Source organism: Juglans microcarpa x Juglans regia, chromosome 2S, assembly GCF_004785595.1.
Source record: "Juglans microcarpa x Juglans regia isolate MS1-56 chromosome 2S, Jm3101_v1.0, whole genome shotgun sequence".
Classification (NCBI taxonomy): domain Eukaryota; kingdom Viridiplantae; phylum Streptophyta; class Magnoliopsida; order Fagales; family Juglandaceae; genus Juglans; species Juglans microcarpa x Juglans regia.
In genome coordinates, this window is record NC_054597.1 from 29,297,760 (window position 1) to 29,312,303 (window position 14,544).

Consider the following 14,544-nt stretch of genomic DNA (forward strand, 5'->3'; position numbering starts at 1 on the left):
AATTACTATTTGAAAAACTGGAACTTGAAGAATGATTTATTAAACTAAAAAAAGAACATTAAATTTAAGATTTTAAAAATAATAAGAATAGATTTAGAGCGTTTGACTTCACCTAGCAAATCCCACACCGTTTATTCTTCCTTGTTATAAAATCCCAATTATCCCAAGTTGATGATAAAAATCCCTTAACTATTCAATATTTTCTCTCGAACAATATCAAAAATACCTCCAACTAATAACTACATATCTCTATGTGAATTTAACTAATTGGAGACACTTATTAAGTTCTTTAGATTTTTCTTGAAAATCACACAGTCGCGGTAAAACATCTCTACTTTCGCTCAACTAATAGTGTTTAATCCTAGAGCTTTAATCACAAATCACCTCTCGATCTCATTGCAATCCAAAAGATCGAACAATAGTTAGAAAATTGTAAGCATTAAGAATAAGGAATATACACTCAATCATGGAAATATTAAAAATAAAATAACGTGAAATATAAATTATGTGTTCAATGTTAGGCTGCATCCAAATTCTAGAAAATAGAATTAGTTCATGATGAAATTAAAAAGAAAAAAAAATAAAATTGGTGTTCTTCGTTTAAATTGGTTGATGAAGCATGTGGTTCTCGCCTCTGCCCTCCAGTTCCACCTTTTCGAAAGAACACTTCAAGAATAAATTCTAGAACTTTAAACTCAGATTCAAACTCTAAAACATAAAAACTCTCGAATCCGATTCAGAACTCCCTAACTAAGACCAAAACTAAAACTAAACCTAAGATTAAGAACCAAGACTACCTATTCATCTCACAAGACGGGATTAAATAGAAGTCAAAACTCAAATCCGGAAACAAAATAAATGCGGCTACAATCTAGCCTGAAAATCTGGAAAATAGTTTCTAAAGATAGATGTTAACATAAAAGGAAATTATCTCAAGAATTTCAAAATTATCTAAAATGAAATATTCAGTGATATGCAGCTTGAATTGCGGGTTCTAGTGGGATTTGGTTGCCAACACAGATTGATTGCGAAACTCGGATTTGGGGGCCAACAGCAGATTGATCTAGTCGGGAGGAATTATCCCACCGAGTAGATGTTGTGTGCACTGAATATAATTGGCGAAGAGGTCACAAATGAACAAGCGTGGAAGACCGGAGGTCACAAAGACCACACAGCCTTCTCCTCGCCTACCGAGTGGAAAGACTCTCGACCGGGATGAAAGACTCCTCTCGCCTTTTCTAGTTGTTGCCCACAATGTTGTTTAGGTTGGTTTTTTAAGTTGGTCGTTTAGACTAGTCGCCTAATATAACCGCCTAGAGCCTTGTCGCCAAGTCTTTGCGCCTTCAGGTCACTCCTTCTGGTCGCGAGTCTCCTCACCTACTAAGAGGTAAGTCTTCTCACCTTTGGGTAAGAGAAATCTCTTTGCTGCCCATGGGACAAGGCTCCTCACCCAAATATCATCTGCTCTCTTTAGATCTCGCTGCCTCTCATCGGTCTAGATTCATAGGCTCTTCTTTTGTACCAAAATTTTGCACTAAATCTTATCATTCTTTCAAATCCATACTAATCATCATCTCATTAGCTTTTCATATCATTTATGATCTTTTCATAAAATCATGATCTCATCACATCCTTATCTTAATAACCATCACGACCCATCTGATTATGTCATTATCGATATTCATCATCATCTTCTCATCATATTTTCATAAAATTTATCATCTCATCATCTTTTCACATCATCATGATCTCATCTCATCCTCATCTTCATAACCTTCATCGATCTCATTACATCATTATCATATTCATCATCATCTAATCATCCTCTTAATGACAGGTTATTAAGAGACGAAGTTATCTTGAAATTTTTATAAAATTACAGGTTTGATCTACTATTTTATTGCTTTTATCTAATATATATATATATATATGTATGTATAAAAAATTAAAATAATTATTGTAAAATTTTTATATTGTCATTCGCATTCTCTGTTATTATCATGATTTATGTGGTTTACCGTGCGTCTTACATTCTTATGCAGATGGAAGAACTTGACCAAATGTATATGATTATATGATTATGTATTTTTTTTATATCACACAAAAAGTAGAGATAAGGGATTTTATTACTATTTTGCAAAAGCATCAGGCTCCATTAGGGATGCAACTAGCACCCTAGAAGGGTGGTCTCAAACTCCATCACTCATAGCATGGGCCGGGGGTGTGAGTTGGGCCCTGTTCGGATGACGGGCTGTAGATTAGTGCCACCACGGTCCAATCACCCCATTTAACACCAAAACAATCACACAAAGTAAAGTTATAAATCTTACAAATCCAAATAAATGCACAAGCAAACTTATAGTTAATAAAAATCTCACAAATCCAACAAAAAACCAATTCGAACTTACACAATTACAAATCAACTTAAATAAATTAAAAAAAATCAAGTAATAATCGTACAAATCTGTGACATACCGACATGTCACAAGTCATAAAGTGATGTGTGCACAAATTTTTATCCTATAGATCTTTATAGCCTAGGGTGAACATGGTCGCAGTCGTGGGCCAATAAATTCGCAGGCCCAAAATGCTTGGTCACAATCGTGGGTCTGTCAATTTAGAAGTCTGCTTGAAGGAGTAGGAAAAGAAAAGGGCAAGACGAAGGAGAAGAGATTGGAGAGAGAAAAAAGGATGCTGGCCACTAGGCATGAAAATCTGAAAGGTAGGGGAGAAGAGTAGCATGACGACTAGGAATGAGAAAAATGCGAGACAAAGTAAACAATGGTATTTATAGTTAGGATTTTGTTTATGTATTATTATATAATATATATATATATATGATATTATGACTTTCATTATATATTTATATTTATATAATTAAAGGTTAGATGGATGGTTGAAACTTGGGCGGCCCAAGGCCTGGCTTGGCACCACTGCCTTTGGCTTTCAAATTGGAGAATTAAAGCCCTCCCTGATGGTTTGTGGGTGGAGGCCCCTATCCGCATAAGGTGGGGGCAGGAAGGAAGGAAAGGGCAGGTCAGATGCAGGGGCTCGCCCAGTAGCCATACTCTCCATCGCATAGTGGGATAAGGTGTTAGGTCACCCATACTTCTTTGTCCTACTTAACTTATCATTTATCATCTCATCAGCTGTTCATATCATTTATCATCTTTTCATATAATCACGGTTTCATCTCATCCTCATCTTCATAACTATTACGATTCATCTCATTACATTATTATCCATACTCATTATCATGATCATCTCATCATCTTTTCATATCATTGATCATCTCATCTTTTCATATCATTTATAATCTCATCATCCTTTCATATCATCATGGTCTCATAACACCGTCATCTTCAAAGCCATCATGATCCATATCATTACATCATTATTCATACTAGTCGTCATCTCATTATCTTTTCATATCATTTATCATCTCATCATCTTTTCATAAAATCATGATCTCGTCACATCCTTATCTTAGTAACCATCATAATCCATCTTATTACGTCATTATCGATATTCATCATCATCGTCTCGTCATATTTTCATAAAATTTATCATCTCATCATCTTTTCATATCATCATTATCTCATCTCATCCTCATCTTCATAACCATCATCGATCTCATTACATCATTATCATATTTATCATCATCTCATCATCCTCTTAATGACAAGTTATTAAGAGTTGAAGTTATCTTGAAGTTGTTATAAAATTACAGGTTTGATCTACTATTTTATTGCTTTTATCCAATATATATATATATTTATAAAAAATTAAATTAGGAATTGTAAAATTTTTATATTGTTATTCACTTTCTCTATTGTTATCATTATTTGTATGGTGTATCTTGCCTCTTACACTCTAGTGCAGATGGAAGAACTTGACCAAAGGTGTTTACACCTTATGGATGATATGAGTGAGGAAAGAATTGAGAACGGAAAGAAAAAGGGAGATATGAATTTTGATGAAGCATTAATAGGGAAAATTTGAAGGAATTACCTATTTGGGAAAAGGGAAACCAATCTGGTTTGCAGGAAAAAAGAATTCCTCAAGTGGGCCTTGCCAATGGAGGGCCCAATCCAAATGCTCGATTAACTGTTAGCCCAATAAGTGATATGATCTCTGTTCAAGCTAGTCTTTGGACGTTCAGATGCTAAAACCAAATTTTAATATAGAGGTGTGGAGGCAAAAGTAGAAATTGGAAGAGAAGAGCGCGAGCTCAAGGTATGAATTTTGTATCTGTTACAAGGAGTCTGACAAGAAAAAGAAGTGTAGTAGAAGAGGATGATATGACTCTATGTGACAAAGAAAGAAAGAAGGTAAAGTAGACTCAGAAAGATGTTCCATATATGGATACCCACAGGAAAAGGAGAATTACTTGCATGTACATATAGAATGTACATGTACATATATAGACTTCTTTTCTAAGCTGGGTACTTCTAATTTCACTAAGTGCAAACAATCTTTTCAAGGTTACGCTCCAAGATTTAGTAGAAGCTCCAAGATTTAGATGGAATCTTGAGTCAAATCTTTTTTATTAGGGTTTCATGGCCACTGCTGCTGGCCTTATGGCTTGGGCGTCAGTGTCAGGACTTTGCTCGCGATCTTTTGTGGATATGGTACTTGATCCCCCGCAACCTCTCCCTGAGGTGAAGGTTCCTCTTCTTGCGCCACAGATGGTGGAGGGAGAAGTTTGCATCATTTTTTCTAAGGAAGAACTTGATAGATATGCCTTACTGTTTCAGTTCTCCTTGGTGTTGAAATTTCTACGGCAACGACCTTCATTGGATGCAATCCGGTCGTTTATCCGAGCAAGATGGGGTCTGAGTAAGCAACCGATTGTTTCTTCTATGATAAAACCTAGAAATGTCTTTGTGCGCATGACAACTGAGGAAGATTTTGTGAAGGTGTTTGCTAGAGAAAGTTGCAAAATTGATGGCATTTCTTATCAACCTTTTCACTGGTTTATTGATTATCATGAGGAACAAGAACCTGTTAGGGCACCTGTGTGGTTAAACTTACCAAGTTTGCCACTAAATTTTTATCATGAGGATCTCCTGAGAAATATTATGTTGCCAATTGGAAGGTTCCTTAAGAGAGATAATTCTACCAGATGCGCGACTAGGACGGATGGGGCCCGGGTTTGTGTGGAGATGGATGTTTCGAAAGATCTGCTCAAGGCAATATGGATTGTTACCCCTCATCATTCTCTTAGTTTTTATCAAGAAGTGAAATTTGAAACCCACCCTGCATATTGTGTACACTGTAAAGTGCAGGGTCATAATGATCTAACGTGCAAATGGAAAGCGAAGCAAAAAAAATGTGTTAAACAGGGGAAGAAAGATGGGGGTTTCGCTAGAGTGTGGGTACAGAAGACTAATAAAGAAATTCCATCTGTTTTTCAGTTAGGTGAATCCAGTAAACAGGGGAATTTGGGTCCTCAAGATGCAGAGTGTAATGCTCAAAATGCAGAGTGTAATGCTCAAGATCCAGTCAAAGAACATGCTCTGATAGGTAATGCTATGGATGTGCAGACAGAGCCTACTGTCATTGAACTTATTATTTCAGAGCCGTTTGGGATGAATTTGGAACCAGTGGTTTCTCCCGGGGGTTTGAGACAGGGATTTGAGGTGCAGATTGGAAGGCAGGGGATGGAGGTCTCAATGGGGGCGGCCTCGGTTGAAGTAGCTTATCTAGAAAATGGGGAGATCACACTGCAACAAAATTGAGGGAAGTAGGTTCATGTTCCATAGCCCAGGAGTTATTGGGGAAGTACTGCCTGACCGTGTTGATAGTCAAATAGGTGGGGTTGATTTTCCGGTAGCAGAGGCAGAACAGATTGTAAAGGTTGAGACTTGCTCGGAGAATGAAACTGATGGTGAAATGGAGCACTTGGCAAAAAATAAAGTGGTGGTCTCTGATTCTGAGATTGTGAAGGAAACTGATGATAACCAAAAAGCAATGAAGGAGAGAAGTTCTAAGAGCGTGATTCGTAAGCCCTCTAAATTAAATATTTGATTATGTCTTTTATTTATTGGAATGCTAGAGGTTTAGGGACCTCAAGAAGGAGATTAAAATTGTTAATAAAGAAGTACAAGCCCAAATTTGTTGCAATTACTGAACCCATGTTGCAGGAGTCCCGTTTGGTTTTATAGAAAGAAAGATTGGGATTTGAGTACTGTCTATCAAACGATTCTGCGGGTGGTAAGCTTTGTTTTTTTTGGAATCAAGCTTTGAACCTCTCAGTTTTGTGTATGGAAGACCAATTTATTTTCGTTAAAATTGGTTATAATCTGCAAGAGTTTTTTATTGACAATTGTGTATGCGAGATGTTCTTATGTGGGAAGACGCAGATTGTGGGATTCACTAACTAATTCACGGTACTCTCAGATGCCTTGGATTGTGGCTGGTGACTTCAACATTATTCATATGGACCAAGAGAGAGGGGGGGGGGGTCATCCTCGTTTAGCTTTGGCTATGGAAGAGTTCAATGAGTGGATAGAAACTAATGGTCTTATGGAGATGCCTTTCCCTGAGAATTTGTTATCTTGGTGTAATGGTCAATATGGTTTGTCTAGACAATGGGCGAGGTTGGATTGGGTCCTCATGAACATTAATGGTTTAAATGAGTTCTCGGAGGCAAGAGTGACTTACTTATCTAGATCTTCTTCTAATCATTCTCCCATGGTTATAAAGTTAGAGCAGGATAATATTCGGTATGGCTTCCCATTTTTTAAATTTCAACAAATGTGGGTATCTCATGAACTGTTTTTTGAATGTGTTATGAGGTCTTGGCAAGCGGATCTGGGACAAGAGGTTGGAGGCCTATTGAAGCTTATGATTAAACTCAAAAGATTAAAAGTTGTTTTCAGAGATTGGAACAAGAGGATGTTTGGAAGAACTGAGCGTCATATAGCTGATCTTGAGTTTCGTATTGTAGTTGAGGATGAGCTTATCATTTCTAAGGTAGAATTATCAATGTGGAATAAGAGAGAGCAAGTGTGATTGTCCCAAATGGTTAAGCAGCAATGGATTACTAAAGGGGAGGTAACTTTAGAATTTTTCCTTGTTGTTTCTAGAAGGAAAAATCAAGAGATTTTTTCAATGTCTTTACAAGATGGTTCTGTTCTTTCTACTCCCAAGGATATACATAATGGAGCTGTCCAATACTTTCAGTCTTTCCTTTCTGAAACTGGGAGTAGTCGTGTACTGCTTGATTTTTCTGGTTTGGTGCATCCAATTGTTTCAGAACTTGAGAACGAGGGGTTATGTAGCCTCCCTTTTGCCCAGGAAATTTTTGAAGCTCTAGATTCCATTCCGGTGGATAGTAGTCCTGGCCCTGATGGGTTTGACACAGGATTCTATAAGTCATGTTGGCATATATTGGGTCCGGATGTTATTGAGGCAGCTATGGAATTTTTTAATGGGACTCCATTACCACGGTTTTATATTGCAACATTTTTTGTGCTTATTCCTAAAGTAAGTAATCCTAAAAGTTTTGAGAAATTTAGGCCAATCAGTCTATGTTCTGTCTTCTACAAGATTTGTTCAAAAATCTTGGTGAATCGTCTTTCGCCTATTCTTCATAAGATTATATCTCCAGAGCAGGTGCGTTCATTACAAGACATAGCATATATGAAAATATTAGTTTGACTCAAGAATTAGTTCATGGAATCCACAAGCCATGTCACAGAGGGAATATTGTGTTGAAAATTGACATGGCAAAAGCGTATGATAGTGTGTCTTGGGATTTCTTACTGAATGTGTTGAAGGCCTTTGGTTTCTCTGATTTTTTTTCCCTGGATTATACGACAATGTTTAGCGTCATCGTGGTATTCTATAGTGCTTTATGGAATCCCTAAAGGTTTCTTTAAAGGAGGGAGAGGATTGCGCCAAAGGGATCCAATTTCACCTTATCTATTCATTTTGATGGAAGAGGTCTTGACTAGGTTGATAAAGAAGCAGGTTGAATTAGGCAAGATTGTTCCTTTTTCTCATCCAAGAGGTACTCCTGTGATTTCACATCTCCTTTATGCGGATGATATTGTTTTGTTTTCAAATAGAGGAAATGCGTCATTGAGGGCAATTTCAAATTTCTTCAAAGTATATGAAGGGTGGTAAGGTCAGGCTGAAAGTAAAAGTAAGTCTTCTATCTATTTCTCTAAACATATTACAGCATCTCGGAAGAGAAGCCTGCTTAGAATCTTGGGATTCTCAGAAGGAATCTTTCCTTTTGTGTACTTGGGAGTTCCGATTGTTTCAGGAAGATTATTGGTCAGGCAGGTCTGAGTAAGGCTGGAAGGTTGGAAGGCAAAAATGCTATCAAACGGGGCTAGATTGTTGCTTATTAAACATGTTATCCAAAGTATGTCAATTCATTTGCTTTCGGTGTTGAACACTTCGAAACAGGTAATTAATAAACTTTATTCCATAATGAGCACCTTTTTTGGGGGTAGCATTGATGGCAAGCCAAAGAGGAAATGGTACGCTTGGAGGGAAATGTGCAAACCAGAATCGGGAGGCTTAGGCATTTAGAATTTATATGATGTCCAATAGTCGTTACATATGAAATTGGCATGGAACTTACTTTCTCAATCATCTCTTTGGGCATATTTTTTTTCAAAAAAATATGTAGCAGGTAGGCATGTAATAGAAATTGATTCGAATAAAGGAACGAATTTTTGGAGAATGATTGTGAGATGTATTCCTTTAGTTTTGGATAAGTCTAGATGGAAGGTTAGAGATGGTAAGATCTCATTTTGGAGGGATAACTAGTCGGGTTTGGGTTCTTTGGCTTCTACACAAGAAATATCGAAATTGCCAAATCTGTAGTTGGAGGCATGTAAGGATGAAAGAGGATGTAATACAGAGTTGTTTTCTAGGTTGTTGGGTAATGAGCAACCTGCAGTGATTGTTGAGAGGCTTGGTAGAGTTAAACCAAGTGTTGATGCCCTTATTTGGCTCCCAAACAGTAATGGTAAGTTCTCAACTAGTAGTGCACTGGAGTGCATCCATACTCGGGTTCCAGAGTTTGCATGGGCAAAGTGGATTTGGCATTCGGCATTGCCAAAGAAAATCTCAGTTACAATGTGGAGAGCTTGACATAATTGTTTACCAGTTGATGAGGAGGTTCGACGATTGAATATCCCCATGGTATCAAAATGCAACTGTTGCTTAACTTGGCAGGAGGAAAATATAGATCATATATTAGCTAAAGGTGAGCTGCCTAAACAGGTTTGGGTGAGATTTGTTTCAGTAGTTGGACTGCCTTCTTTGCAAGGAAAGCTATGGCGGGGGAGAGTTGAGTTCTTCCACAGAAGGGCAAAAATGTCTGTTAAGGGAGGTCAACTGATTGGTATCTTGCCTACCATTATTTCTTGGCGATTGTGGTGGAGAAGATGTCAAGAAAGAATGGAGGATAGAACAATTTCTCTTGACTCAATAATTGCAGCAATTAAATATTGGTTGGTTTGGGTGGCCTTGAAAGTTAAGGAATCAAAGAAAATAAGTGCATGCGATGAAACTGTTTTGAGGAATTTGCAATAACGCGGCTGAGGTGCGAAGCATCTTGCATGGACTTCGAACTGTTAATCTTATGGGGTTTAGAAAGGTGGAAATAGAAATGGATTCAAAACTGGTGGTGGACTGATTGAAGAAGAAACGTTGTAGTTTATGGTATTTGGAGGATTTTTGGGAAGAGATAATGGAGAGATTGGAGGGGATTCAGTTTTCTATTAATCATATTTTTAGAAAGTCTAATGCCGTTGTGGATGTTTTAGCAAAAATGGGTGCAAAAGGTTTGAATAAGTTATGGGTCGGTAATATGGGATTCCAGCTTCAATCAAAGGTTTAATTAGACTTGACATAGGAAGTGTTCCTTATATTCGTGTTTGTTCATAATTATTCTTGTAATTTGTTTCATTGGTTGTCATTGTCTATTTTAGGGGTAAATATGTTTTCCGTTGGGTTGATGTTTTTTTTTTTTTTTGGTTTTTTATTTGTAAGTCCCCAGCATTGATGAACTGTGTATATGGTATTCTTTAGCCACAAGTAAGGACTTATTAATAAATTTGGGCAGGGATCACTCATGGACATGTGATCACTGTCTCTTTAAAAAAAAAAAAAAAAATTGGTGGAGGCTAGGAGCCAACCCCACCGGAAGCTATGAAAATCTTAAGTTGGAATTCCCGTGAGCTTGGGAACTCATAGGGAACCGGAGCACTCAATGATTTAGTCAGGAGTGAAGCTCCCTTTATAGTTTTTCTTATTGAAACAAAGTTGACAATTAAGAAAATGGAAAGTGTTGAGAGAAGGCTAGGGTTTGAAGGATGCTTCGCTGTTAATTGCATAGGAAGAAGTGGTGGATTGGCATTACTTCGGAAAGAAGTTGTTAACTTGCAAATTCTCAACTTCTCTAGATTTCATATTCATGCATGTGTAAAGAGAGATACAAGATGAATGGTTTTTAACGGGGTTCTATGGAAACCCTGAGGTGACTAAAAGACATGAATCATGGTCCCTCTTGATGAGATTAAAAGGTACTCAACTTGAGGGATGGTTGCAGGAGCGGAACTAGGATTTGGTGTCTGGGGACGATCGGCAAAGTGTGCAGTATGTATCAGCATAAGTAATATGTACTTTTTACACATGATTATATAAAAAATAATCATACGCCATAAAATTATACAAATTTTCTCGATTTACTCATATTTTTCTAAGCTTTAAGAAAAATTTATAGATTAAGAATAAACCTGAAAAAGTATCTAATAATATAAAAGTCGTTAGATTTTTTATTGTATAATTGTATTACTATTAATAAGTGAACAAAAAAAAAAAGCATGTGAATAACTAATAAATTCTTCACAAAAGAAAATAAATTCTTCACATACTCTCTATCTCTCTAGACACATCTCATCAATCATCTAGCTATATAAATTTGCTACCTCTCATATGCCAGAATCTTCCAGATTTATTTTAACTATTAGATAAACTCTCTTGAAACTTCTACCTATTTAACTAATTAATATATGGTTAAAAACATCTCAAAGGTTGTAAAGGAAAATTATGTACAGGTGATAGGCAAGAAATTTAATGAAGTTGAGAATGACCCAAATGAAATAAATAAATAAATCGTGTAACTATATATGTTAGCTCAAAAAGACAAGAAAAACTTATATAATATCATTGATATGAAACTAAACAAACCGCACAATGCACACCAAAGGCAAATAAAGAGAGAGAGATGTCAAATCAAGGCTATTATGTTAATGGACTTAAAAATATTTGAGTGATATATTTTGTGTTTGAGTGTTGGGGGAGGGGGCAATCTTAAATATTTTAAGAATATTTACACTTAAAATTATAATTATATAATATATAAGACTAATTTTTAAATTTTTTTTTGGGGGGGGGGGGGGGGGCGGTAGCTCCCCCAACCTACAACATAGTTCCGCCCTTGGATGGTTGGCTTTTGAGGATTTCAATGAGGTGTTATGCAATCAGGAAAAAAAAAAATGGTCGTAGAGACAGACCTGAGAAGCAAATGATGGATTTTAGACTTGTTCTAGATGATTGTGCTTTATCTGATATGGGTTACCATTGCTCAAAATACACTTGGTGTAATGGGCGAGTGTCTCAGAATAGAATTAGTGAAAGAATTGATAGATTCTTAGCAAATGACAGTTGGTCAAATATGTTCCCCACATCAGTTGTTAAGCGTGGACTGGCTACCCATTCTGATCATATTCCAGTTATTTTGCATGTAAATGAGGATGATTTCTATAGAAGGGGAAAGAGGCCATTTAGATTTGAAGCTATGTAGGTAGAAAATGAAGAATGTGAGAAAGTGATTTCTGATTCCTGGCAGGTTTGTGCAGGGGCAGATGATATGCATGGGATTATGGAAAAGATCTCTAGATGCAGTGAAAAGTTGAAAGTGTGGAACATAAGTAGTTTTGAAAAAGTTCATGTGAATATAAAGAAGGCTAGGCTCAAACTACAACAGATTCATAATGAAGATCCTCATAATCAAAATGTGAATTTGCAGAAGGAGGGTAGAGTGGAGTTGCAGCAGTGGTTAGAGAAGGAAGAGATCATGTGGAGACAGAGATCAAAAGCCTTATGGCTCAAGGAGGGGGATCTCAATGCCAAATATTTTCATAGGAAAGCTTCCCAAAGAAAAAAGAAAAACTTCATTATTGGAGTACAAGATAGAGAAGGAAATTGGCATATTAAGGAGGGAAGGGACTACATTATTGTGGAGTACTTCAAAGATTTGTTTACTACTCCTAATAAGTGAAAGAATTTGGACTTCCTGGATGGCCTAAAAGGTAGAGTAACAGAAGATATGAACCAGGTGCTGTCCCCAAGGTTCACAGAAGCAGATATACAAGAGACTCTCCAGCAAATGAATCCAACCAAAGCACCAAGCCCTGATGGGATTGCTCCTATATTTTATCAGAAGTATTGGCATATAGTGGGAAGATCAGTAACAAATGCTGCTCTCAAAGCTCTCAATACTGGTCAGTTTCCTCATTCCTTAAATCACACTTTTATCACTGTGATCTAGAAGAAAAAGAATCCTATTTCTGTTGCTGAATATAAACTCATAAGCCTCTGTAATGTGATTTATAAGCTAATATCTAAAGCTATTGCTAGTAGGCTTAAGGGTATTCTCCCTCATTTTATTTCATTGTCTCAAAGTGCTTTTGTTCTTGGTGGTCTTATTACTAACAATGTATTTGTAGCTCGTGAGATTATTCATTTTTTGACGAGGAAAGAGAGAGTAAAGATGGGTTCATGTCTCTCAAACTGGACATGAGTAAAGCCAATGATCGAGTCAGTTGATCTTTCCTTGAGGCTACTATGGTTAAGATGGGTATTAGCAGAAAATGGGTTGAGTTGATTATGAATTATGTAAGCATTGTATCTTTTTCTGTTCTCATAAATGGTGAGACTAAAGGTCCCATTATTCCTTGTAGAGGTCTTCGGCAGGGAATCCTTCATCTCAATATCAGTTTTTACTTTGTACTGAAGGACTTATCTGTCTACTTCAACAAGCTGCAACTGAACATCTTATCAGAGGCATTCAAGTATCTAGAGGGGCACATCGGATAAATCATTTGATCTTTGCAAATGATTGTGTTTTCTTGTGCAAGGCTGATATGCAAGAAGATTTGAGGATCCAACATCTACTTGAAGTGTATGAGATAGCATCTAGACAACATGTCAATAGAACAAAGACAACCAAGGTTTTCAGCAGAAATGTTTCACTTATCCAACAAGGCGGCCTTTTATCACTGTGGGGAGTCCAAAAGCATCATCAATATGATAAAACCTGGGACTGCCACCTGTTGTTGGGCATGCAAAACATCAAGTCTTTTATAAGATTAAACATAGAGTTTGGCAGAAGTTGAAGTGCTGGAAAGAGAAACTCCCTAACCATAGACAATTGATACATAGTGTTCATGAGGTCGAGATGGATGTGAATCAAAAGGTTGAATACCTTATTATAAGAATACTCGTTGGTTGGATGTTGAGAAGGTGAACCAGATGTTTCCAGCAACTATTGCAACAGAGATTTTCAGAATCTTAGTTAGTCCAAGTGATAATCAAGATAAGTTAATATGGGAACAGAGAAGAGTTGTGAGTATAGTGTGAAGAGTGCTTACAAACTTTTTAGAACTTTGGAGAAGGATTTTAGACAAGAAGAATCTTCTAATGCAGCAGAACATAAGCGTTTATGGAAAGTTGTATGGAAGCTAAACCTTCCTAACAAGATAAAGGTCTTTGCATGGAGAGTGTGTAAGAATGGTCTCCCTGCAATAGTTAACTTGAAGAAAAGACAAGTGTTAAGGGATGACTCATGTATTTTCTGTGGAAATGGAGAAGAAGATGTGTTACATGCTTTATGTAAATGTCCCAAGCTGATACAATGTTGGGAGAGTCAAGAGTTATAGGGGCATCTTACAACAAATTTTTTAGATTTGGCTGATCTTGTTAGACATGTCCTTTCTAATAGCAGTAATCAAGTAGTGGAGAAATTCTTCATAATGGCTTCGGGATTTTGGTACAGTCAAAATAAAAAATTGTATGAAAATAAAGATGTTTAGCCTGCTATTACAGTTCAAAATGCTCTTTCATTATGGTCTGATCACAAAGTAAATGTGTGGACAAGAAGCATAAAGGAACATGGCTGCCCCCTCCACTTGGATTTCTAAAGCTTAATGTGGATGGTGCTATATTTCAGGATCAACAAAGTTCGGGGATTGGTGCTATCGTTAGAGATGATAAGAGAGAGGTGCTATTTGCAGCTAGCAAGAAGAAGATAGCTGCTAATGACCCTATTGAAATAGAGTTATTGGTAATCTTAAGAGGTCTGCAACTTTGCATCCATGGGGGAATTACAAACTTGGTGATTGAGAGTGACTCTTTAATAATGGTCCAAGCCATTCAAGATAAAGGATCTTCCAAGTCTCTCCAGGAAAATATGGTTAAAGACATTCAAGAAATGATGAGAATCTTCAACCAATG

The 14,544-nt window shown here is 36.9% G+C and overlaps 1 protein-coding gene across 1 annotated transcript; it reads left to right on the forward strand.

Annotated features, from left to right (window-relative positions):
* Nucleotides 1-11,557: 11,557 nt before the first annotated feature.
* Nucleotides 11,558-12,310, forward strand: LOC121253551. The gene is made up of 2 exons (XM_041153554.1): nucleotides 11,558-11,773; nucleotides 11,879-12,310. Exons 1-2 carry the CDS (start codon nucleotides 11,558-11,560, stop codon nucleotides 12,308-12,310), a joined length of 648 nt encoding a protein of 215 aa, XP_041009488.1.
* Nucleotides 12,311-14,544: the final 2,234 nt, after the last annotated feature.